This window comes from Panthera tigris, chromosome A3, assembly GCF_018350195.1.
Source record: "Panthera tigris isolate Pti1 chromosome A3, P.tigris_Pti1_mat1.1, whole genome shotgun sequence".
In the NCBI taxonomy this organism is placed as follows: domain Eukaryota; kingdom Metazoa; phylum Chordata; class Mammalia; order Carnivora; family Felidae; genus Panthera; species Panthera tigris.
Window position 1 is genome coordinate 28,777,012 of NC_056662.1, and position 24,866 is coordinate 28,801,877.

General features: G+C 46.4%; 1 protein-coding gene and 1 long non-coding RNA gene across 7 annotated transcripts in view; one reads left to right on the forward strand and one right to left on the reverse strand.

Moving 5' to 3' along the window:
* Positions 1 to 16,693, reverse strand: part of LOC122237244 — a 61,203-nt gene extending 44,510 nt beyond the window's left edge. Inside the window, exons 1-2 of the long non-coding RNA XR_006215556.1 lie at positions 16,518 to 16,693; positions 6,326 to 6,511 (exon numbers count right to left, since the gene is read on the reverse strand). This is a non-coding gene — a long non-coding RNA (uncharacterized LOC122237244). The remainder of the gene's footprint in view (positions 1 to 6,325; positions 6,512 to 16,517) is intronic.
* The window catches only part of STK35 (serine/threonine kinase 35), a 44,143-nt gene continuing 34,384 nt past the window's right edge, over positions 15,108 to 24,866 (forward strand). For 5 of the 6 annotated variants that reach the window (XR_006215553.1, XR_006215554.1, XR_006215555.1 and 2 more), the window contains exons 1-2: positions 15,108 to 15,665; positions 16,257 to 16,854. Coding sequence is in view for 3 of the 6 variants with exons in the window: in XM_042980760.1 (XP_042836694.1) it covers positions 15,360 to 15,665; positions 16,257 to 16,854 (904 nt within the window). In the remaining 3 variants the exon portion in view is untranslated. Of the gene's footprint in view, positions 15,666 to 16,100; positions 16,182 to 16,256; positions 16,855 to 24,866 lie in introns of those variants that run through there. The other variant, XM_042980761.1, reaches the window with a different exon arrangement.

The following is a 24,866-nucleotide window of genomic DNA, read 5'->3' on the forward strand; positions in this document are numbered from 1 at the left end:
AGGAGCCAGTAGCTAGGTGTGTTTCGAAGTTGCAGGAAGGAAAAACGAGAGATGGGTTGGGGGCCTCCAGTGAAGAAGGGCCACTTCATTCTGGAAGTCGGTGAGGCCCAAACTTGAGCACACCCATCAGCATCACCAGACGGCCTGTTGAAGCCCAAATCCTGAGCCGCCCCCCTACCCCAGAGTGTCTGATTCAGCAAATCTGCCGGGGGGGGGGCACAAATGCACATTGCTAATCACTTCCCCCGGTGCTACAGGAACTGAGAAATGTGGGGTCGCAGAAAGTTTTAAAGAGAAGAACGAGATGACAAGATCTGTTTTTCAGAAGGCTGTTTCTGTCCAGGGATAGAGAACGAGCTGTACTGGAGCCTCCCCAGAGCACTAGGACTTCTCACCCTCTTGTTCCTGTGTGTTCCTGAGAAATTTCACTCAAGAAAAACCGGGATGATAAAGAGCCTACAAAGCAGAGTTCACAGAACGCCAGTGCTCACGGGTCACTCCCTACTTCCTGGCAGGGCTGATTGCATCGGTACCAACCTGGACCGACCCGCTCTTGGCATTGAGTGCAGGAGCCTGGATAGGGGTGAGGGTAGGCAAGTGCCTTTCCTCCCTGGCCCTGGGTTTCTTCACCAATAATACTCATGAGGAGCATTTACCTATCTGGGGTGCCGATGACTGTCAGGTGGCACAGATCAAAAAGTTGGCCAATGTCCTGAGGCTGTGGGGACTCACAGACCCATGGCACCGTAGCTTGGAGAGTAAAATGGCATGCCCCCCGAAGGCAACTTGACAATCAAACCAGAATGTAAGATGTCCATGCCCTTTGATCCGAGAGCTACATTTCCAGCAAATAAGCCCATAGATATGCTCACGTTTATGTGCAAAAGACAGGTTGTTCAACACCCATTGTTTGTACTGGCCAGAGGCGGGAAACAACCTAGATGTCATCCAGAGAGGGCTGGTTAAATAAACCATGGTGCATTCACAAATGGAATAATGGACAGCCCTTCAAAATAATAAGTTAGGTCTATACAAGCCAGTTTACCTGTCAGAGATTGATGACGGTGATGATGATGATCATGGATAAATATATGTAGGTATGTGTGTGTATCTCTCAATATATATGTATATTTCATATATATATATATATATATATATATATATATATATATATATACACATATGAGAGAAAGGGAGATACACGCACACCCACACACACACAGATACAGGAAGAGGTTATATGTAACATATATATATATATATGAGAGAAAGGGAGATACACGCACTCATACATACAGATAAAGGAAGAGGCTATATGTAATATATATATACATATATATGTATATGAGAGAAAGGGAGATACGCGCACACACACACACACACACAGATACAGGAAGAGGCTATATGTAATATACACACACACACACACACACACACACACATATATATATATATATATATATATGAGAGAAAGGGAGATACACACACGCACACACACACACAGATACAGGAAGAGGCTATATGTAATGTGTATATATATATATATATATATATATATATATATATACATAGAAAGGGAGATACATGCACACACGCACACACACACACACAGATACAGGAAGAGGCTATATGTAATATATATATATATACATATATATATATATATGAGAGAAAGGGAGATACACGCACACATACACACACACACACACAGATATAGGAAGAGGCAAAATACTGCCATGACATCCTGCATTTAAAAAATATACACGTGTAAAGAAGAAAAGAGCACATCTATATACACACACACATATACATATATATATATGAGAGAAAGGGAGATACACACACGCACACACACACACACACAGATACAGGAAGAGGCTATATGTAATATATATATATATGAGAGAAAGGGAGATACACACACACACACGTACACACATGTACACACACACAGATACAGGAAGAGGCTATATGTAATATATATATATATATATATATATATATATATATATATGAGAGAAAGGGAGATACACACACACAGATACAGGAAGAGGCAAAATACTGCCATGATATCCTGCATTTAAAAAATATAAATGTGTAAAGAAGAAAAGAGCACATCTATATACACACACACATATACATATATATATATATATATATGCTTACCTATCTCTGGAAGGATTTGGAGAAACAGCTTGCCTGTTCAAGACAGGAATTGGAACGGAGGTCCAGGGTGAGAAAGAAACTTACTTTTCACTGCAACATTTTTTTGTCTGTTTTTTTTTTCAACCCTCGGTATGCATTATTTATTTAAATAAATAAACATACAAACAATGCCATATGCTTTACATACTTTATCGAACTGAATAACCTAGAAGGGAAGTACTCTTACTATTTCCAAGGCACAAGGACGTTCACTCATTTGGGGGAAGGATGGGGGTGGGGAGGCGGCGGAAGGAGCCTTGATCGGTAGGGTTTGCCAGTTCCCATGAGGTAACTTCTCCCACCGTGGCTAATTTCAAGCTGCCAATGGGACACCACCGAGCAGAGCTGGGAAGACACGCACATGATCAGCTCTAATGGGCCTGGCGGAACCAGTTCCAGCACACGTCTGTCGGGGATCTTGCCAAGGAAGGCACCCGTGGCTTCCCGCTTCACACCTGAAAGGGCTGCTTTTCAAGAGCAAAACAAATGTAAGTAAAATACACCACTTCAGGACCTAAGGGCAGCTTCCGGGGATCTTTAGACATAGATGCTGGAGCATTTATTTGTAGTGTAAATAGCCTGGCTTGTTCTGCAACGGATTTGAAACAGACACCCCGAAATTAAAATTAAGCATCTGGGTTTTATAGTTGCAAATTGCTCTGCCATTCTCTTTATGAAATACTGCCACAGCCATACCAGCAGAAGGCAATAAAAGAATAATAAATTAATCAGTGTTAGCATTCTGTCAACACAGCCCCACAGACTTACCAGGGCCAGCAATCTACATTAGGAAGTTGGCGTAGAAACTTTCCCAGGGCTTTAATGGCAGAGGTGGGGGCGAGAGGACCAGACAGACTTGGATTTGTGTGGTGTCCTGGCTTTGCCGTCTGCTAGGCACCTTGGGTAAGTCACCTTACCTTCTGACTCCCAGTTTGCACATGGGCTACGTGAGGACAGTGGCATCACAGATTTGAGCAGACACGTTCACCACATTTAATAGATGAGGTTAACACGTGGTGTATACTTAGAGATGAGGCAGGGTGTTCCTCCCTAAAAAATCACCCCACAGCAAAAAGTGAGAGCTGTCTTATATTTAGGATCTTATGAAGGCTCATAGAATGTTCCATGTTCCCTAGACTCTCAATTACTTGCTTTTAAACAACAAAGTATTCTTCCAGGAAGACCCATTTATAGAAGTCACCTGATGAAAGAAGTTTTTTTAAAAAAAAAAAAAAGCAAACAGGGGCGCATGGGTGCCTCAGTCTGTTAAGTGACTTTGGCTCAGGTCATGATCTCACGGTCTGTGGGTTCAAGCCCAGCATCGCGCTCTGTGCTGACAGCTCAGAGCCTAGAGCCTGCTTTGGATTCTGTGTCTCCTTCTCTCTCTGCCCCTCCCCTCACTCACGCTCTGTCTCTCAAAAATGAATAAACATTAAAAAAAATTAAAAACAATTTTTGATACATTATACTGCGGTTGGCCTCATACCCCCTATAATGAAGCAAGCCTTATAAAATGACTTTGAAAGCAATAAATTAAATGTTAAGATGCTGTGATTGCAAACAGAAACCAATAGAACAAACAGAAAAACAATAGTGTCCTAAGATTAAGTGAGTCAGGACTTTGAGATTAAAATCTTTCGGCAAGAGAATCAATAAAGGCTCAAAAAAGTGCTGCATCACACACAATTTAAATAGGAGGGAAATTTATGCGATCCAGGAAGCAATCCAGGCAATTCAGAAACCATCCCCAGCAATAATAAAGATCCTGAGATATAAGACGCACAGAAAGAGATGGAATAAAATCATTTTGTAGCTGTAATCACCAAGGCGGGGTGTGGTACTGGCACAAAAACAGACACATAGACTGATGGAATAGAATAAAGACCCCAGAATTGGACCCACAAATGTATGGCCAACTAATCTTTGACAAAGCAGGAAAGAGGATCCATTGGAAAAAAGCCTCTTTAGCAAATGGTGCTGGGAGAACTGGACAGCAACATGTAGAATGAAACTAGACCACTTTCTTATACCATACACAAAAATAACCTCAAAATGGATGGGAGACCTAAATGTGAGACAGGAAACCATCAAAACCCAAGAGGAGAAAACAGGAAACAACCTCTTTGACCTCAGCCCCAGCAATTTCTTGCTCAACACGTCTCCAAAGGCAAGGGAATTAAAAGCAAAAATGAACTATTGGGACCTCATCAAGATAAAAAGCTTCTACACTGCAAAGGAAACAATCAACAAAACTAAAAGGCAACCGACGGAATGGGAGAAGATATTTGCAAATGACATATCAGATAAAGGGTTAGTATCCAAAATCAATAAAGAATTTACCAAACTCAACACCCGAAAAACAAATAATCCAGTGAAGAAATGGCCAAAAGACATGAATAGACACTTCTCCAAGGAAGACATCCAGGTGGCCAGCAGACACATGAAAAGATGCTCAACATCACCCCTCATCAGGGAAATACAAATCAAAACACACTGAGATACCACCTCACACTTGTCAGAATGGCTAAAGTTAACAACTCAGGAAACAACAGATGCTGGGGAGGATGTGGAGAAATGGGAACCCTCCTGCACTGTTGGTGGGAACGCAAACTGGTGCAGCCACTCTGGAAAACAGTATGGAGGTTCCTCAAAAAATTAAAAATAGATCTACCCTATGATCCAGCAGTAGCACTGCTAGGAATTTACCCAAGGGATACAGGAGTGCTGATGCATAGGGGCACATGTACCCCAGTGTTTATAGCAGCGCTTTCAACAATAACCAAATTATGGAAAGAGCCTAAATGTCCATCAACTAACGAATGGATAAAGAAGTTGTGGTTTATATATACAACAGAATACTAGTTGGCAATGAGAAAGAATGAAATCTGGCCATTTGCAGCAATGTGGATGGAACTGGAGGGTCTATGCTAAGTGAAAGAAACCGGGCAGAGAAAGATAGATATCATATGTTTTCACTCATATGTGGAACTTGAGAAACCTAACAGAAGACCATGGGGGAAGGGAAGGGGAAAAAATAATTACAAACGGAGAGAGAGGGAGGCAAGCCATAAGATACTCTTAAATACAGAGAACAAACTGAGGGTTGATGGGGGCATAGGGGAGAGGGGAAAATGGGTGATGGGCATTGAGGAGGGCACTTGTTGGGATGAGCACTGGGTGTTGCCTGTAAGTGATGAATGATTCACTTTGGGGGGAATCTAGCCCCAAAATCAAGAGCACACTGTATACACTGTATGTTAGCCAATTTGAGAGTAAATTATATTTAAAAAAAAATCATTGTGTAAAATGTGAGAGTGGAAAAAAACCCAGTATGTCTCAATTAACACATTATTTCTTAATATATATTTAAATATTATTTAAATAATATATTAATAAACTTGAAAGTACGTGCATACCTAAAATAATAAATTAAATATCGCACATGGACATTTGATTATTTCATCTACGGCCTTAAGAATTTATGTATTCAAGGAGCACCTGGGTGGTTCAGTGGAGTTATTTAGCGTCCGGCTCCTGATTTCAGCTCAGGTCATGAGCTCGCAGTTCGTGGGATCAAGCCCCGTGTTAGGCTCTGTGCTGACAGCACAGAGCCTGCTTGGAATTGTCTCTCTCCCTCCCTTTCTGCCCCTCCCCCACCCATGCCCACGTGCACACTCGCTCTCTCTCTCTCTCAAAATAAATAAATAAACTTAAAAAAAAGGAATTTGTATATTCAAGTTGACCCCCCAAATGGTTTCTTTTTTGCAATCTTCTCGTTGTGAAAAATGGGAGGGTCGCCTTATATTTACAACTACCAAATACTGAGATAAGAATGTGCAAGCACTTAAAACTCAACATAGCCCTGTGTGATCTGTAACAAGAACTATTACGGTTAATACTATTTTTATTCTGAATGTTCCACCACCAGCTGGGATCTTTGGCGGTGCTCCTCAAAGCACTCACCTGGACTGAAATTCCCCAAGCTACTTCCTAGCTGTGTGATCTTGGGCAAGTTGCCTAACCTCTCTGTGCCTCATCCGTAAACTAGAGATCATAAGAGTATCTCCCGTGGTTAGAACTTCAACAGATCGGTATATGTAAGAAGTGTTTGAACCAGTACCTGGTAAGTGTTTCTTCAATGTTAGTTATTACCATGACATTCAGCAATGGAGAACTCTATTGATGAACACGGCAGCTTTCTTCACAATGCAGCGAGATTTCATCATCAACAGGGAACCCGTCTTGCTCATCAGGATTCCCAACTCACACACAGGCAGAGCTGTAGACCGGAATTGGTGGAACCACTCTGGAAAACAGGACAAAGATTCCTCAAAAAATTCAATATAGATCCTACCATAGGATCCAGCAATTCCATTTCTGTGTGTTGATCTGAAGAAAATGGAAACACTAACCGGAAAAGATCCGTGCACCCCTAGGTTCATGGCACCATTATTTACAACAGCCACAAGATAGAAACAACCTAAGCGTCCGTCAGTGGATAAACTGGTAAAGAAAATGTGATACATGTATAGGAATATCACTCAGTCGTAAAAAGGAAGGAGATCTTGCCATTTGTGACAACGGGGATGGACTTTGAGGGCGTTATGGGAAGTGAAAGAGGCCAGACTAAGACAAATACTGTATAATCTCACTTATATGCAGACCCTACGAAAAGAAACAAAACAAAACAAAAACAAAACCAAAAAATATTCCAACAACCCAAGCTCTCAGATACAGAGGACAAATTAGTGGTCACTTTCAGAAGCAGGGGGTGGGGGAAACGGGTAAAGGGGGTCGAAGGTACAATTTGAAGTTAGAAAATAACATGGGGATGTAATATACAGGATGGTGACTATAGTTAATGATAGTCTGTTGCATATTTGAAAGTCGGTAAGAAAGGAGATCTTCAAAGTTCTCATCACAGGGGCGCCTGAGTGGCTCAGTCAGTTAAGTGACCCACTCTTGATTTCAGCTGAGCGATCAACTCTTGAATTGATCTCGTGGTTCGTGAGTTCCAGCCCTGACTGACAGTGCAGAGACTGCTTGGGATTCTCTCTTTCCCCACTGCATCTCTCTCTCTCTCTCTCTCTCTCTCTCTCTCTCTCTCTATCTCTCAAAATAAACAAGTAAACTTAAAACAGTTATTTAAAAAAAGTTCTCATCGGGGTGCCTGGGTGGCTCAGTCGGTTAAGTGGCCAACTTCAGCTCAGGTCATGATCTCGCGGTCCGTGGGTTCGAGCCCCACGTTGGGCTCCGTGCCGACAGCTCAGAGCCTGGAGCCTGTTTCAGATTCTGTGTCTCCCTCTTTCTCTGACCCTCCCCCGTTCATGCTCTGTCTCTCTGTCTCAAAAATAAATAAATGTTAAAAAAACAATTTTAAGAAGTTCTCATGACAAGAAAAATAATTGTGTAACCATGCGTGGTGATAGATATTAACTAGACTTACTGAGGTGATCATTTCATAATACATGCAAATAGTGAATCCTTATGTCTTACCCCTGAAACTAATATGTTATGTGTCAGTTACACCTCCATTAAAGAAGAAAAAAAAAAGCCTAGACTGGATATTTCTTTACGTCCCTACAGTGAGTTCTTCACAACAGGAACTGAATTTTATTCATCTCAGTCCCCAAATGACAAACAGTAGGTGCTTAATCAGTATTCATTGAGCAAGTGAGAATGAGGTGCAGTCTACGTTACTGCACATTATTTTTCACTGAATTGTATTGTTTTTTTTCACATCTATAAAAAAGTACTTAAAAATTAATCCCAAAAAGGCATACATTAAAAGTTCAAATCATACAAAAATGTTGAGAGTAGAAGGACCACCTGGAGAGAATGCTTCTCGGCATCTAGAGTATTCTTTATCAAAATGTTTCCTTTATGTATGCATAATCTAACATGTAAGTACCAAGGCTATATCATGTACTGGTTTAAGACCACGAGCTTTGGAATCAGATATGCTGGGGTTTAAAATCAGGCTTTACCTTGGGGCACCTGGGTGGCTCAGTCAGTTAAGCGTCTGACTACAGCTCAGGTCATGATCTCACAGCTTGTGAGTTCAAGCCCAGCATCGGGCTCTATGCTGACAGCTCGGAGACTGGAGACTGCTTCGGAGTCTGTGTCTCCCTCTCTCTCTCTCTGCCCCTCCTCTGCTCACTCTCTCTCTCTCTCTCAAAAAATAAATAAACATTAAAAAAATTTTTTTTAAAAAATCAAGCTCCACCTCTTTAGTGGCATGGTCTTGAGAAAGTCACATAACCTCCCCGTGCCTCATGTTCTATGGAAAATGAAGATAATGAAACCTACCCTATGGGCTTATAGGCTATAAGTCTAAATAGAGCACTTAGGATAGCAACAAATACAGAGAAACAACTCGGTGAAGGTTAGCGATTATGTATGTACATATATTTAAACAAAATTTGAAGTCACACTATAGATCCTAGTTTGCATTTGCTTTTTTTAATGTAACAATATGTTGCAAACACTCGTTCTGTGGCAGTACATACGGGAGCCAATTCCTTCTTTCTGATGCCTACATTATATTCAAATGTGTATATAAGTAATCTCCTGTCTCTGCCACCTGAGTATTTCTAATATTTTACCATTACAAACAACCACAATAAAAATCCTCATTGCCTATATATTGCTTTATCCTTGGGTATTTCTATAGGATAAGTTCTAGAAATGGGATCGCTGGATCCAAGTGTATGAATTTTTAACTATATTAATAAACAATGAGTTATCAAATTGCCTCCCCCAAAGGCTGTATCCTTTACACTTTGATCAACAAGTGTACTTTGTTGCCTTGTGCCTGTGGATGTTTTAACCGGGTTCCCCCAACCATTTATTTGGACCGTCCCAGTAGTTAACCAGAATCAGGGACTTCGCCCTGTTACTTCTGCGTTATATTCCCTCATCTTTCCAAAAATCATAAACAACTCCTAAGAACCTAGCAACCAGTGTTCTGCGGACACATAGCCTGACAAAGAATGTTTACGCTATTCTCAGATGGGAGAAGAGAAAAGGTTGGAATTTCTGAGCCTCTTCTGCGGCCAATAGGAAGACCATTCGAAATTACAACAATCCATTAAGTTTGGGAAACAGGTGCCTCTAACTGCTTCCATCTTTATTTTCCGTGACTCGGACCCTCTTTGGAGAGACCAGAGGCCCTCTTTGTCGAGTCTTACTGGAGGTGCGATGTCTCCAGTGCAGCGTCCCCAGGGTGTGATTTGAGTACCTAACTTACTTGTAGGTCTTCTGATGCTTTTAGGTAATACCAGGACAACAGGTGGATGTCAGAGCCAGAAGCTGAACAGCGCCACCAAGCTGACAGGCTGCTTCAGTGGTAGCTAAATCCCATGCCCATGTTTATTTTTAATTTCATTTTAATCCAAGTAGTAAATATATATAATGTCGAAGAGTTAGTTACTACTGCAGACTGGACCCTACTACAAGGCTTATAAGAAGAACCTCCCGTGCTACCCCCAGTCACAGCCATGAAGCAATAACTCATTCTGTAGTTATCTCTTCAAACCTGATTATGGGGTCACTTCCAAGATCTTTTCATTTTAGGCTTTTTGTATTGATCTGCGGCTACGGAGAAAAAGAATTTCGTTTTCCTCTCTCTCGCTCTCTCTCACTCTCTCTTTCTCTACACACACACACACACACACACACACACACACACACCCTCTCCAATTTTCCCCAAATAATTACATCATAATTTTTGGTTAAATCAATGTGCTGTTTTCACATTATAATGACAATGTAATATTATCTCCAGCTAAGTGTTGATGCTTATGATAATTACAACGTTTTTCTTATGAATCGCTTTTGTTTTCTTGGCTTTAATAATCACTGTGTGTCTTATTTGCTTAGTTTTCTCTATAATAGCTCCAATCCATCTCCAACTTCTTTGCCAGAACTCCAATCCTTTATAATTGTCTCAGCTTTGTGCTCAGTCTAGGGGCAGCGTAATGTAATGTGGTTCTTCACGTGTGGTCCCTGGACCAGCAACAGGAACAGCATCACCTGGGACCTAGCTAGAGATGCAAATTACCAAGCCCTACCCAAAGACTTACTGATGAGCCACCACTCTGGGGCTGGGGCCCAGCAATCTGGTTTTTTGACCAGCCCTCCACCTCCAAGGGATGCCGACGCACACTCACGCTCGAGAGCACCAGGACAATGGTTACGAGTTCGGATACCCAAACCCAAGGCCACTGGGGTTCGGATCCCAACTACTGCACCCGTTTGTGATGGAACAGCTTCCAGGGCCCAATCTTCCCATCCATAAAATGGGGCCAAAGTGTCCCTCCCACATAGCTGGGCAGCATAACCGGCTTCAGCATTGCTTTTTTCCTTTTGAGATGGAGTGCAAGCAGGGAGGGGCAGAGAGAGAGAGAGAGAGAGAGAGAGAGAGAGAGAATCCCAAACGGGCTCCATGCTTTTGTCAGCACAGAACCCCATGTGGGGCTTGAACTCACGAACTGTGAGATCATGACCTGAGCCTAAATCAAGGGTCGGAGGCTTAACCCACTGAGGCAGGTAGGTGCCACAGGGTCTAGCTTTTCTTGTAGACACCCCTCCTGGAGCCCAGTAGAACCAGTTCCATTATGGGAGGGGAGTGCAAGCCAGCTGCAAAGCCTCCCCCAGTCTTCCAGGGTCTCCCGCTCAGAACCAGCCCTCCTCTGAGCACACACCTCAAGCCTCTGTCTGTCAGCACCTCCAAAGTGAAAGCCCCCTCCGGCACCCCTGTAGGAGCCTCTCCTCTTTTTAACGCCTCCCATCCTCCCCTCCCCCTACGACAGCCACCATTTCATACCGTTCTCTGCCTCTGCTGCCTGGCCCTACCCTCCCTCCGCTTCCCCCTTCCCTCCTAGCCCACCAGAGCCAGCTCTCCCCCTTCCCCACCATTCCTTCCACACCCCTCCACTCCACCCAACTCTCCCCTCCAGGGCCAGAGCTCTCCACTGTCCCAGGGAGTCACCCCTAGGGTGGCCCCTGGGGCGTTCTCCTCCCCCTGAAATACTGCAGGATGGGCGGGAGCATCACCACTCTGCCTCCTCCCCCTGGGCAGTACTCAGAGTAACCATCTGTGAGAGCCTCAGCTCTCCCCTCCCGCTCCCTCGCTTTCCTTGAGGTTCCGTATATCACAAAGACTCAATAAATCCCAAGTCCTCATAGGGCCCATGCATCCCTGCCTCACGACCCACCTACCACATCTCTCTCTCTCCATTTCCGGCTTCTCCTGCCCCGTTCCCTGCGTTCCAGCCACGCTGGCCTCCTTTGCACCTGCTGTTTCCCTCGGACACAAATGCTCTTCCAATAGATACGCATTTGGTGGATTCTAGCAGGTCTCTGCTCAACGGGCACCTCCTTAGAGAGGGTTTCCCAAGCCGCCATTCGAATATAGCACCTGTTTGGGGCACCTGGGTAGCTCAGCCGGTTGAGCCTCTGACTTCGGCTTAGGCCATGATCTCCCGGTTCATGGGTTCGAGCCCCGCATCGGGCTCTGTGCTGACAGCTCGGAGCCTGGAGCCTGCCTTGGGTTGTCTCCCTCTTTCTCTGTCCCTCCCCTGCTTGCACTCTCTCTCTTTCGCTCTCAAAAATAAATAAAACATTCAAATAAACAAACAAACAAAAATAAAAAGGCTCAGTTGGGAAACTAGCTGGAAGAAAGACTCCATTGGCCTTGTTCAGTTTCTGGGGCCAGGAACAGCACAAACAGGGCCAGCCCTGCCTCAGCACTACACAGCCTTCGGTCCTGAGAAGTGCTAAGTAAGGACACTGGTGTTCATGGCCTGGCGGGATTTGGGTTTGTGTATTCACATTTTAAACCAACTTCATTGCCATATAATTTACATCCCATAAAAGTCCATCACCCAGAAAATTCCCTTGCACCCTTCAGCAGTCCCACTCCCACCCCAAGGATAACCACCGATAGGTTTTCTGCTGCCGTGGATCAGTGCTGCTTGCCTGTATATTAATGGGATCATCTAGTGTGCTCTTTTTAATTCATTTTTTTTACAGCTTTAATGAGGTTAAGCTGTAAAACTGATGTACAAAAACCGCACTTATTCAAAGTGTACAATTTGAAGTGATGTTAACATATCCCTCCCCTGAAACTACCACAAGATAACTTCTTTATTTTTTTAATGTTTATTTATTTTTTAAAACGTTTATTCATTTTTTTAAATTTTCTTAACTTTTTTTTTTAATGTTTATTTATTATTGAGAGACAGAGATAGAGCATGAGCAGGGGAGGGGCTGAGAGACAGGGAGACACAGAATCTGAAGCAGGCTCCAGGCTCTGAGCTGTCAGCACAGAGCCCGACGGGGGGCTCAAACTCACAAACCGCGAGATCATGACCTGAGCTGAGGTTGGATGCTTGACCGACTGAGCCACCCAGGCGCCCCCATTTATTCATTTTTTGATAGAGACAGAGCGTGAGTGGGTGAGGGGCAGAGAGAGAGGGACACACAGAATCCGAAGCAGGCTACAGGCTCTGAACTGACAATACAGAGCCCGACGTGGGGCTCGAACTCACAAACCGTGAGATCATGACCTGAGCCGAAGTCGGACGCCCAACCGACTGAGCCACCCAGGTGCCCCTAATGTTTATTTCTTTTTGAGAGTGAGACAGAGCGTTGAGCCAGGGAAAGAGAGAGAGGGAGACACAGAATCTGAAGCAGGCTCCAGACTCTGAGCTGTCGGCCCAGAGCCTGACGCAGGGCTCGAACTCACAGACAGAGAGATCATGACCCGAGCTGAAGTGGAAAACTTAACCAACTGAGCCACCCAGGTGCCTCTACCACAAGATAATTTCAAGATAATAAACATATCCATCACCCCCAAAAGTTTCCTCGTGTACCTCCCTCCCCACCCCAACTACTAATCTGCTGTCACTGTATATTAGTTTGCATTTTCAAGAACCGTATACAGAATCATGCAGTATGTATTCTTTTGTGCCTGGCATCTTTCATTCAGCATAATTACTCTAATTCATGCATGTTCTTATATCAATACTTCAGGCCTCCCCACCGCCCCACCCGCACCCCCAGCAGCATCTCATGGTATAGGAAGACCACAGTCTAGTTATCCATTCACTTACTGATGAACATTAGAGTGAGTGTTTTCTAGTTTGGGACTCTTATGGCAAAAGCCACTATAAACATTTTTATGAAAGTGCATTTGTGAACATAAACTCTCATGTATCTTGGGTAAATGCCTAGGCATGAAGTTGCTGGGCCATCGGGTAGATCTGTATTCAACTTCCTAAGACATTGCCGAACTTTTTTTTCACCCCAAAGTGGTTGTACCACCTTACACACTCACCAACCGGCTAAAGTTGAACATCAAGCTTGTTCCTTCCTGTCTTTTGGCTTCTATACTTTTTCCTTCTTCCTTAAATGCCTTACCACTAGTTTTTAGCATGGCTGACTTCAGGTCTGCTCCCTAAATTCATACGTTGAACTTTGATATTAGTTGATAGTAATATCACTAATATTGGGACAAACCAATGTCCTGTGCCTTCTGATGTGATACACTCAGGACACAACTTTCTTTCAGTGGCATTCCTGCCAAAAATGCATAATCTGAATCTAATCATGAGTACATATCAGGCAAATACAAATTAAGGACATCTACAAAATAACCCCCCAGTACTCTTCAAAAATGTCAAAGTCATGAAAGACAAAGAAAGGCTGAGTAATTGACTGCTTCTCCAGATTAAAGGAAACTAAAAAGAGGGGACAACTAAAGGAAACCTGTGATCCTGAACTGGTTCCGGGGAATGGCTACATTATTGGGCCAATTGGCAAAATTTAAATATTAAAGGGGTGTTAAAAGAATCATACCATTGTTGAAATTCCTGATTTTGATAATTATACAGAGATTATGCAAGAGAATGTCCATGTTTCTAGGAAATATACACAGAAGTATGTGGGAGAAAGAGGCATAATGTCTGAAACCCACTCTAAAATGATTTGTGGGGAAAAAAAGTGTATGTGCATATTATACACACATACACAGGAGAGAATATGGTAATGCAAATGTAGCAAAATATAACAATTTGTTATTCTGGTTAAAAGTATATGAGAATTCTTTACTATTCTTGCAATTTACATGTAAATTTGAAATCCCCCCCCCCCCCCACACACACACAATTAGTCTTTACGATGGATGCCCACATTATCAGAAGTGGCCTATTCCCAAACCCAAGGCACTCTTTCACATTCCCCATCATACTTACCAATGTCAAAAATTATTCTATTGTTTAGTTAATAATATCTAACATTTACTGCGTGTAAGGCCCTGTCCTGTTGTTTTAACTGTATAACTACAGTGATTCCTCCAACTACGGTTCCTCCCATCTTACAGATGAGAACTAAAGACACAAGAAAGTTAATTAACTTGCACAAGGTCACCCATATCGTTTGTCTCCTCCAGGGGCCTAGAACCTCAACTAAGGTAGAGACTGACTTGTTCACTGCTCTTTCCGCAGCGACTTACAACAGTGCCTAGCACATTACAGGAGTTCAATTAGTACAGGTTCAGCTTAAAAATAACGAGCACCTACTAGGCACTGGAGTACAAAGCAGTGAACAAACTAGCACTTTCAGCCTTGCATCCTATTAGCCACCTTATATATATATTGCTACTCTTAATATATGCATTTAAATTATATATATTTCATTTGGCGCTATCAACACTGGCAAGGTAAGGTCCAATCACCCATTTTGCAGAACAGAAAACTGAGGCACGGAACGGGCCGATGATTCACCCAGAGTCAAGGGGCTATGGGGGGCAGGGTGTGGATTCCAACCCAGGCCGGGCGGTTCCCAGGCTTTACCTATGAATCAATCAAACCGACCAATCCAATCAACCAATCAGTATTTATTAGGCGCCTACTGCGCGCAGCCCCACTTCACCAAGCGAGGGCGAGGAGGGAGGGGGCTGCGGCGCGCAGTCTGCCGCGGAGGCCAGGAGGACGCAGCGGATCGCGGAATTTGGCGCCTATTTTTTGTCGGCTGGGTGTTCTCGCCTGTGATTGGGCCCCGGCGCGGCGTGCCCGGTGCGCCTGGCTGCGGCTGCTCTGTCGACCTTGGCAAGACCCAGGCGGCGCGGTACTCGACCGGCCTCCCGGGGGATGGGCCACCAAGAGCCCCCGCTGGCCCGAGTACGGGCGGGAGGTGCGGCTTATATAAACAGGTTATGTAAAGGGCTCAGCTGGCGCGAACACGTGGAGAGCCGCGGGAGCCCGGACACCCGGTTCTCCCCCGCCAGCGCCGCTGCCACCCCCCGCGCGGCAGCAGAATTCGGAGCACACCCGGCCCGGACCGCCGCCTCTGGCGCCGCTCTGTACAGGAGGCAGCCCTGGCCGGGAGCGGACCATCCCCAGCCCGGGACGCCAGGGGGGAAACGGGCCGCCCGGAAGTGGAGGGGCGCCGGCCAGGTAAGGGCGCAGTCTGCGGAGTCACAGCAGGCGCCGAGGCTGGAGCCACCCGCATCACCTCGGGCGCTTGGGGAGGGCAATCGGGCCCCCAGTTTGGCGGGCTCAGGGACGCGGAATTCTTAACCCAACCCGCCGCCTTCGGGGACTTGGGTCGGTCCGCCGGGCTCAGCTCTGGCTTAATTCAATGGACTGTTTACACCCGGGAGAACCTAAAGCGGGATGCGGGGAGGGGTATCCCAGAGGAGACCAGGCAGGGAAGAAGATTTCCACAGTCAGAATTGCTTCTTAAGGCAATTTTCTTAAATTGTAAAGACTGCTGGTCCTTGTTTTTTCTGTTTTTAGGCGACAGTTTAGCTGAGAAGACGGGGATGTTTTGCTTTTCTTTCCGGTTCCCCCTCTGAGCCACAGTCTTAGTGGTTTCGTCTTTCCCGCTTTCCCCTCCCCTCCCCTGTTCAGTCATCAGCGGCCGCTTCCGTCTTAAAGGGGCCGTGGCGGCCGCAGGAGGAGAAGGAGGAGGTGGGACGCCCTGCGGCCTGCGCTCCTAGCCTCCCTGCTTCGGCCTAGTTGGTTAACCAATCCTTTCGTCCGCAGGTCACAATCCAAGGTCCCGCTCCTCCACGTCCCGGGGCCGGACGGAGGGATGAGGCAGGGGGGACCCGGGCAGCGCCGTTGCTGCTCCCCCCGCCGCCCGCAGCCATGGAAACGGGGGAGGAGGACGGCGCCCGCAGAGGTACACAAAGCCCCGAGCGGAAAAGGCGAAGCCCTGTGCCGCGGGCGCCCAGCGCGAAGCTGAGGCCGGCAGCGGCCCAGGCCATGGATCCGGTGGCAGCGGAGGCCCCGGGCGAGGCCTACCTGGCGCGGCGGCGGCCAGAGGGCGGCGGCGGGTCGGCGCGGCCGCGGTACAGCCTGTTGGCAGAGATCGGGCGCGGCAGCTACGGCGTGGTTTACGAGGCAGTGGCCGGGCGCAGCGGGGCCCGGGTGGCGGTCAAGAAGATCCGCTGCGACGCCCCCGAGAACGTGGAGCTGGCGCTGGCCGAATTCTGGGCCCTGACCAGCCTCAAACGGCGCCACCAGAACGTCGTGCAGTTTGAGGAGTGCGTCCTGCAGCGCAACGGGCTAGCCCAGCGCATGAGCCACGGCAACAAGAGCTCGCAGCTTTACCTGCGCCTGGTGGAGACCTCGCTCAAAGGTAGGAGCGCCGCCGGCTGTCCCGCCCCCATGGGGCCTGAACCCGCTCCCCTGGATGGCTCGGCCCCGGCTGACCCCTAGGCCCTGATCCTGGTCCTGTCACCCTGGGCCCAGACACACCCTCCTTCCCAGGGCCCAGGCATTTGGGCCCTCTTCTCCTCTCAGGACCCAGGATCAGCCCCTGGTGCACACGTTAGCTGGTATTTTCGTAAAAAGGGCCCCTTAAGTGCTAACTATTATCTTAGTGCTCAGTAAAGGCGAACTGTTATTAAACTTCTAGCACTTGGAAGTTCCACAGGGCCAGAAGGGGATTGGGTTCAGAGTTGGTGCAAGAACTTCACAGCCCCCTCTCTAGGGCCTCTTCTCTTTCCCTCCCAAAGCAAACAAAAAGAACTTTACTGGACCCACCCACACCTCCTCCCTGTCTGGTTCCAAATGTCCTGACACCCTCCAGCTCCACCCGCAAACTCTTTCTAGTGTTCCATTTTCCTTGGGGACCCCCCAGCCCATCCCAGGACAGTCAAACACACTGGTGGGTTTCCCTGGCTAAATCCTCTGGGGCCTGCAGAATAATAACCCCCCAGGAGGGCCTAGAGCTGTCACCTAACTTGTAACACCTTTTTCCTCCTTTTCTCTGTTTTACATACTTAATCTTTTTCTTAACTCCCTAAGACTGGCTGTGTGGGGTATTTTTCTTCATAGTGAAGATGGGGCCCCCCGGGAGGCAAGGGAACTTTGCAGTCATGGGAGGGCTAATCCAAAATTTTGGGTTTTAGCTGCTGTTAGGGAGTGAGTTCATGCTGAGTGTTCAGTTTTGTTCAGACTACAAGTAGCCAAGGATCTCTTCAGAGAGGAGAGGGCAGCTGGGCTAGAAAGGTCTTAGGAGACCTTCTCAAGGGAGAGGTCACCAATCTGAGTCCTAGCTAGGTCCTAGACTTTGGGTTATTTTAAAGGTAAACCCTTTCCTCTTTCTATAAATGAAGAAACTAAGGATTAGAGGTGAACAAATAGAAGTTGATGAGGTTAATCAGCTTGTACAGGAAAGTTGGGTTTCTTTACAGTTTTTCAGAGCTTAAGTGACAGTGAACCCAGATGTGTCTTGATTCAAGGCCTAGATTCTTTGAAATGGGTAATGATGCCCTCACTTCCCCAGAGAAGAAGGTGGAAGTGACCTTTAAGAATGGGTAGGATTTGGGGTGGGGCTGGAGAGGGCATTTTCTTTGAAGCTTTTGCCTGATTTTAATCTCCTACAGCCCATCCCAAGAGAACTCTGTTCCGTGTCAGTTGTTTGACAGTGGGTTGAGAGACACGATCCGGATCACCTGGGGTCCTATTTTTCAAAACAGGTTTTTACTTTTTATGCCCAGCCCTGCCTCCCACCTTAAAAAGCCCACCCTGTCTCCCCAGGGTAAAGACATTTGTTTTGAAAGGACTTTCCAGGAGATTTGAGCTTACCTGTGTTCTGCTCCCTTTTCACTTCCGTTCTGAGGCTGTCTTCTCCCCTGGATAGTCTGGATTTCCATAATACAGGACTGCCTTGGGATGTGGGATTTCACACTTTGCCAGTGGTCCCCTTCTACCCTCAGTTCGGCGACGCCAATCTCGAAGTTTCCACCTGGGTGTGGAGTCTTGACTTCCTCTCCTTGCCTATAGATACTGTTCGAATTCTCTCGTGTGTCGGATTTGTCGAAACTCCATGGTAAACGGCCGCAGCCTAGTCTGGTGGTTAATACCATAGGCTTTGGCGTTAGGCTCACTTTCAGTCCTGGCTTGTCTGAACTGACTACATGAGACCTACAACAAGTTGTTTAAAACCTGTGGGGAGCATTCCTCTATCCGTAAGATAAGTGTGCCTATGTCCTGAAGCTTGCGGTGCACTCTGGGAATGTCCCTAAGTGCTCAGGTCAGGAGGAACCAGCAGCCTCAGCAAGTTCAGTCCACACTTTGAATTCTCTGTCATCATCCCTTTTGAGATTCACTGTGTTCTTTTTTTTTTTATTAATTTTTTTTTTTTTTTTTTTTTTTTTTTTTTTTTTTTTTTTTTTGAGACAGAGAGAGAGCATGAACGGGGGAGGGTCACAGAGAGAGGGAGACACAGAATCTGAAACAGGCTCCAGGCTCTGAGCTGTCAGCACAGAGCCCGATGCGGGGCTCGAACTCACAGACGGCGAGATCGTGACCTGAGCCGAAGTCGGAGGCTTAACCGACTGAGCCACCCAGGCGCCCCGAGATTCACTGTGTTCTTGTTCAAGTTTCTGAAAAACTTGTCTGACCATGGAACCCATCCTGTTGTCTGCATTGTCCACAACACCAGGTGGAGGGAAAAACTGGTATTTTCTACCTCTTTGTGTGAATTAAAACCGGTCTAGAGAAAGGAAATTAATTTTGCTTTAGGGCACACACTTTAATTGTCCCTTTCAGTTGTAGGGAGTCTTCTATAAAGTGTGGGAGCCTCTACTGTGGGTCGGGTAACCCTCTGGGCTCAGAGCAATAAAGGAAATGTAGACAGCCTAGCTGTTGAAACTAACATTGACATTTACATGTCAAATGTAAATTTAGCAAGCTGTAAATAGGCATTGTTTTCTGCTATTAGTATTAAAGTAAAGAACAAAAAGGCCCACTTTACTCTAGGTTAAGCTTTCCTTGCCTTCAGCTTCCAAAATTTGCAGTCTTAAACTGCCCTGGGGCGCTGCAGTATGCTGTTATCACTCAGAAATGTCCGAGCTGGAAGGAATCTTACAGATAATCTGGTTCAACCCTGTCATTAAACAAACTCTTCTGCGGTCACCTTTTGCCCAGTCTCCTGCAATTTAGACTAATTTTGAAATAGGCCAAAAAAGTGTTAATCTGATTTTAAAGCCTCAATTGAACCAAATCTACATAATTTTACTTAGCCCCCATAGTAGCATTTCTGGGGATTGGGGGGGGGGTGGGGGAAGGAGTCTTTGCCCCCAAAGCAACCTAAATTGGGAAAGTTTGAGGACCTGTAGGAGACTTTAAGTGCTAATCAGGGTCACCTGAGGAAAAGGTAAGTTGGTTAACGAGGGCTTTCTACAGAGTGTTGCACAGGATTAACAGGAATGATAATCTAGAGTTAGCCAGGAGTTGGCAGAGAAGGTAGGCTTGAAAGAAGGATGCGTAGGACCGTGTAGATAGGTAAAGAAAGGGGATTTATTTCACAGTTGGGCCAAATAGAGAATAGTTTGGGTTTTTTCCCTCTTCAGTATCTGCTGTCTCGTGAATACACAGTAGCCATCTCTATAGTCTTAATCATTTGACCTATAAATCCATTGTCGAAAAGAGAAACTTAATGTAGTTCTTGGTTCTGTCCAACTTTTTTTGGTAGCTTCTATGTCTTATGTCGTTCCCTTCTCTCTGAACATGGACCAAACAAGTCTCTGTGTTAAGTAGAGAACAGAAGTTTCAGAGTCAGTGGACGGAAACAAGCCTAGAAATGAGGATTTGCCCCCCTACAGAGTTAGTGGTAGCATTCAAACCAGCCTCCTAGGCTTTTTTAAACCAGATTAACAATCCTGTAAATTATTTGGCTGATGAGTTGATGTCTTTGTTTAGCTTTTTTAGTACTTTTCACAAAAAACAGGAGTTAAAACATCAACAGCTTGCTTTTATCCCCTGTTTCCATTGCCAAAGGACCCTGTCCCAAATGCACCTAAAACTAAGTTCAAGGTGGCTGCCGCTTAGAAGACGGCAGACAAGTCTAAGACTTAAGACTCACTGTCAACCTAAACTCAAATTCTGGCACACTCTAATGCACATGCTGATCCTTCTGACAAACAGCAACAAGTGATGTATATATAAATATATATATTTACATATATAAATTTATATATATAATATATAATCTCCAGGACGAACCCAAGGCTTGTTAAACCAAATAAGTTTGGAAAAGCTGGGGGTCTGGCTTATCCCGTCTTGGTAAGACACAAGTTCTGCTTCACCAACTTTCATGTTTACTGTATCAAGAGATCTTTAGGTGGCTTCCCAGGGGTGGGAACCTAGGTCCTTGGGAAGTCTTGGCTGTGCATCTATGCCCAGTGGTGACGGTGAGTCAGGCACTGCATTGGGAGAGGCTTTGCAAAGTTCCCTCCATGGGGCGTGCAGAAGACACAGGCCCAAGTGACCGCAATTCAAGGTCATGAGTGATGGGTAGCCTAGCAAACGGCAGAGGTTCCCTCTGGAGTGGGAGACACGGGGGAAACAGAGAAGGTAGACTAGAGTAAGTAAGATGAGGCCAGAGTTCCTGTGCGATGGGAAGCCAGGGTCTTAGCCGCCCCCGCCCCAGTCTGTTGAGTGCCTAGGAAAACCTTAGGCCAGACCCCTAGAAAGCAACTCTGAATTCTCTAGTGTAGAAGTGAGTCCTGCAATTACCCCTGTTTTACCAGTGGGGAGACTGAAGTTTGTGAACTTGCGCAGTGTAAAAAAAAAAAAAACAGCCAAGCAAATAACCAAGCACGGGCGTTAGGGCTCGACTCCATTCTCCTGACCAGCTGTGCCGCGCTCTTGGGACAGGTGGCTTAAGTTCTGGGTGCGCTTCTGTTTTTCTTGGTGGTTAAATGGGCATGATCACATTTTACTCCGAAACTAATGGCTACTGTTTGTTTTTAATTATGTACTGATCAGTACTTGGCACTGCTGATTTCTACTGGGGCCTCCCCTGTGTCTCAGCTGCCGGGGACCCCGTTACCTCCCTTCTGGTCTGCTCTTGAACGTCCGGAGACAACCACGCAGACTTCCCTCACTACTGACTGCCTTCGGTGTGCACTGGGAATTGTAGATATCGGCCTCGGGAGACGGGAACAGCCCTTGCTTAATCGAGAGTTTTGGCTAACTGAGTTGCACTGGGTAGGCTTTTTATAGTGGAAATTCCTAAGAATTGCTCAACCCCCTATAAAACATCCGTTCACTTTCAACTCCGATTTGGCCTTTGGTAGAGTCCTTAGTGACTCCAGAATTCTGGACCCTTACCTAGTTGTCTTTAATGTACATATTCTGCATGCTTCCTACTGGAACTTTCCTTGCTGTTGTTGTAAGCCTCTCACAGTTCTCATCTGGCTTCATTTCGCCCAATTACTGAGCACCTACTGTGTGTGAGGCGCACCGTGAGGAGGCCAGAGGCTTGGTTTCCTTCCGCCATGAGTGCCCAGTCTAATGGAGGAGATAAACAGAGCACAGCAGAGGTTACCTCAGGATGGCCTGTGAGAGGTGCTCTAGCTGAGTGGCGGCCAGGAAGGTGGACTGTGTTTAGGGGAGGGAAGGAGGAGCTGTGAAAGGGTAAACAGAAGCAATCTTGGCAAGAGGTGAGGCGTGGGGAAGCGGTAAGGCCCTCACGGGTGGAGAGAGGAAGGAGTTGGCCGCCAAGGGTTATTTCCCACTCCCTGCCTGGCTGGTGGAGTCTGCATTCTAACAAGATCCCTCTAATGCTCTAGAACTAAGAGCCGGCCTCAGTATTTTCATGCTCCTTGTCTCCTTTAATCCTCCCACTTGCAAGTGTGTGTGTTTGTAGCCGGGTCTCCTACGTGGAAAAATCCGGATCTGTGAAGGTCAAGTAACTCGTCCAGTACTACCAGCGAAGGGTCAGCTGTAGATTTACATCCAGATGCTCTTTCCAATCTCCGCATCCTTGACACGCTGCCTTATGACTGTCAGAGGGCCACCAGTGGTGTCCAGACACAGGAACATAATTAACGCCCAGTAGTTGTCTGTTCTGGCATCCGGGTACCATGCAGAATGCTTCCTGTGTCACAGTTAAGCCTTCCAATAGCCTCAGGAGGTAGAGGTCTCCCAGTTGATGGAAATGAAACCAACCCATAGGGTCTTAGAACACTCGCCCAGAGGTCACATAGCCATGTAAGTGGAAGAGTGGGGGCGTCGACCCTGGGCCTGGCTGGCTCCACAGCCCTTGTCCTTTTCTGTTAGGCCTGCGGCTTCTTGGGTTCTTGGCCTCTGTAGGATGCTGTGTCTTGTCTTGGCAGCCACCATCAGGGGTTGATTGTCCAGAGCACAATGACATTTGACTAATCTTGTGGAGTACTTGGAACACACCCTGTGTGTTGATACTGGACCCAGCCTCCTTATAGTAACCTGACACAGCCCAAGGTCATTGAGACTGGGAGTTCATCTTTTAAAATTTTGTATTAAACTTGGCATCGGACATGGTATGTGACCTCCTCTTTTGACTTATTTAAGTAAATTAGAAGTATAACACGACCCTTGAAAGCATTCAGCCAAGCGGCAATACCATAATCATCCACTAACCCTTCTTGGGCTCTTGTTTCCAGTCCTTCACTTTTTTTTTTTTTTTTTTAACATTTATTCATTTTTTGAGAGATGGGGGGGTGGGCGGGGGGGACACAGAATCCGAAGCAGGCTCCAGGCTCTGAGCTGTCAGCACAGAGCCCAAAGTGGGGCTCGAACCCACGGATTGCGAGATCACGACCTGAACCGAAGTGGGACGTGCGCAACCGGCTGGGCCACCCCTGGCGCCCCATCCGGTCCTTCACTTTTACTTTGTTGTATCAAATACCAGTTCTGGTGCTTTGGGCGCTTGCTGTGCCCTTCTTGTTGCTGTCGGCCGTAGGATTTTTTTTTTTTTTTTTTTTTTTTTTGTCTTTTTGGTATTCTTAGAATAAATTCCTAGAGTGAGATTTTTTTATGTCGCATGGATGGAGCATCTTGAAGACTTGTCAAAATCCTAATTAGTGCTCCGCTGAAAATTGCGTGGTTGGTCTATCGACACTGGGGACTTGGTGAACGTTAAACTCCTTGGGGGCATACGTTCCTGAACTTAACAGGGACCTTGTGTCACAGGGGGTGTAAAACGGCTAGGGGTTCCATTCAGCTTGGACCCCGGAGCCTGCTTCGGATTCTGTGTCCGTCTGTCTGTCTCTCTCTCTCTCTCTCTCTTTCTCTTTCTCTCTCTGCCCCTCCCCCACGCGTACTCTGTCTTTCTCTCTCCCTCAAAACTAAACTTAAAAAGGAATCCAGGCTGTAGAGACTGGGCCCTGCCTCTTACTAGCTGTGAGACCACAGGCAAGTAATGTAATCGTGAGCCTTAGTGTCCTCACCCGGAAATAGGGATACAGTTATGGTCTAAGTAGATAGGGGTTCGGAGTAAGAAGAGGGTTGGCCAGAGCTCTCTCTCAGTTCTTCCTTTCCATCACGGAGGACGGGTGATGTTCCTAAGTTCTGTTGATTCGAGACCTCCCCCTCTCCCCCTCTCCCCCTCCCCCCCTCCCCCCCTCCGTGCCCTTCTCTCCCCTCCCCTGCCACCTTGGCGGTCAGAACCCAGCTTCAACAGTCGCGTGTGGTAGGGTTGTCAGCAGCCTGTACGTCTTAACGTAAACAGTATGTCTCCAAATCAATGACTTAAGATTCAGGAAGCAGTATATCCTTCTAAAATATGCCAACAACTTTTATGGCCCGTTTCTTTTTTTTTTTTTTTTTTTTTTTTTTAATGTTTTTATTTATTTTTGAGACAGAGCAGGGGAGGGGCAGAGAGAGAGGGAGACACAGAATCCGAAGCAGGCTCCGGGCTCCGAGCTGTCAGCACAGAGCCCGACGCGGGGCTCGAACTCACAGACTGCGAGATCATGACCTGAGCCGAAGTCAGTCGCCCGACCGACTGAGCCACCCAGACGCCCCTTTACTGCCTGTTTCTTAGAGCCGAAGTTCAAATCCTTCAGTCGGCCAGACACCGGTTCTTCTGACCCAACTCAGGCATCCTTCCCAGCCTCATTGCTGCCCACCTCCTCCTCCGTTTTCTGCGTTGACCCCCAGATTCCTTGGGTCCCTCGCTGCAAGCTCACACCCGCCCTGTGCGGTGTGTTCATTCTGCATCCTTGGAGACCCAGCTCAGGGGTCGCTCTTGAGTGATTGCAGCCTGCCTTTCTTCTCTCCTAACCACGCTTCCCGCTTCCTCGGGCACAACTGTGGCCTATTCCTTGCTTTCTTAGCTGCGGTTGGTCATTCTGCATCGAAAGACCAGAATCCCTT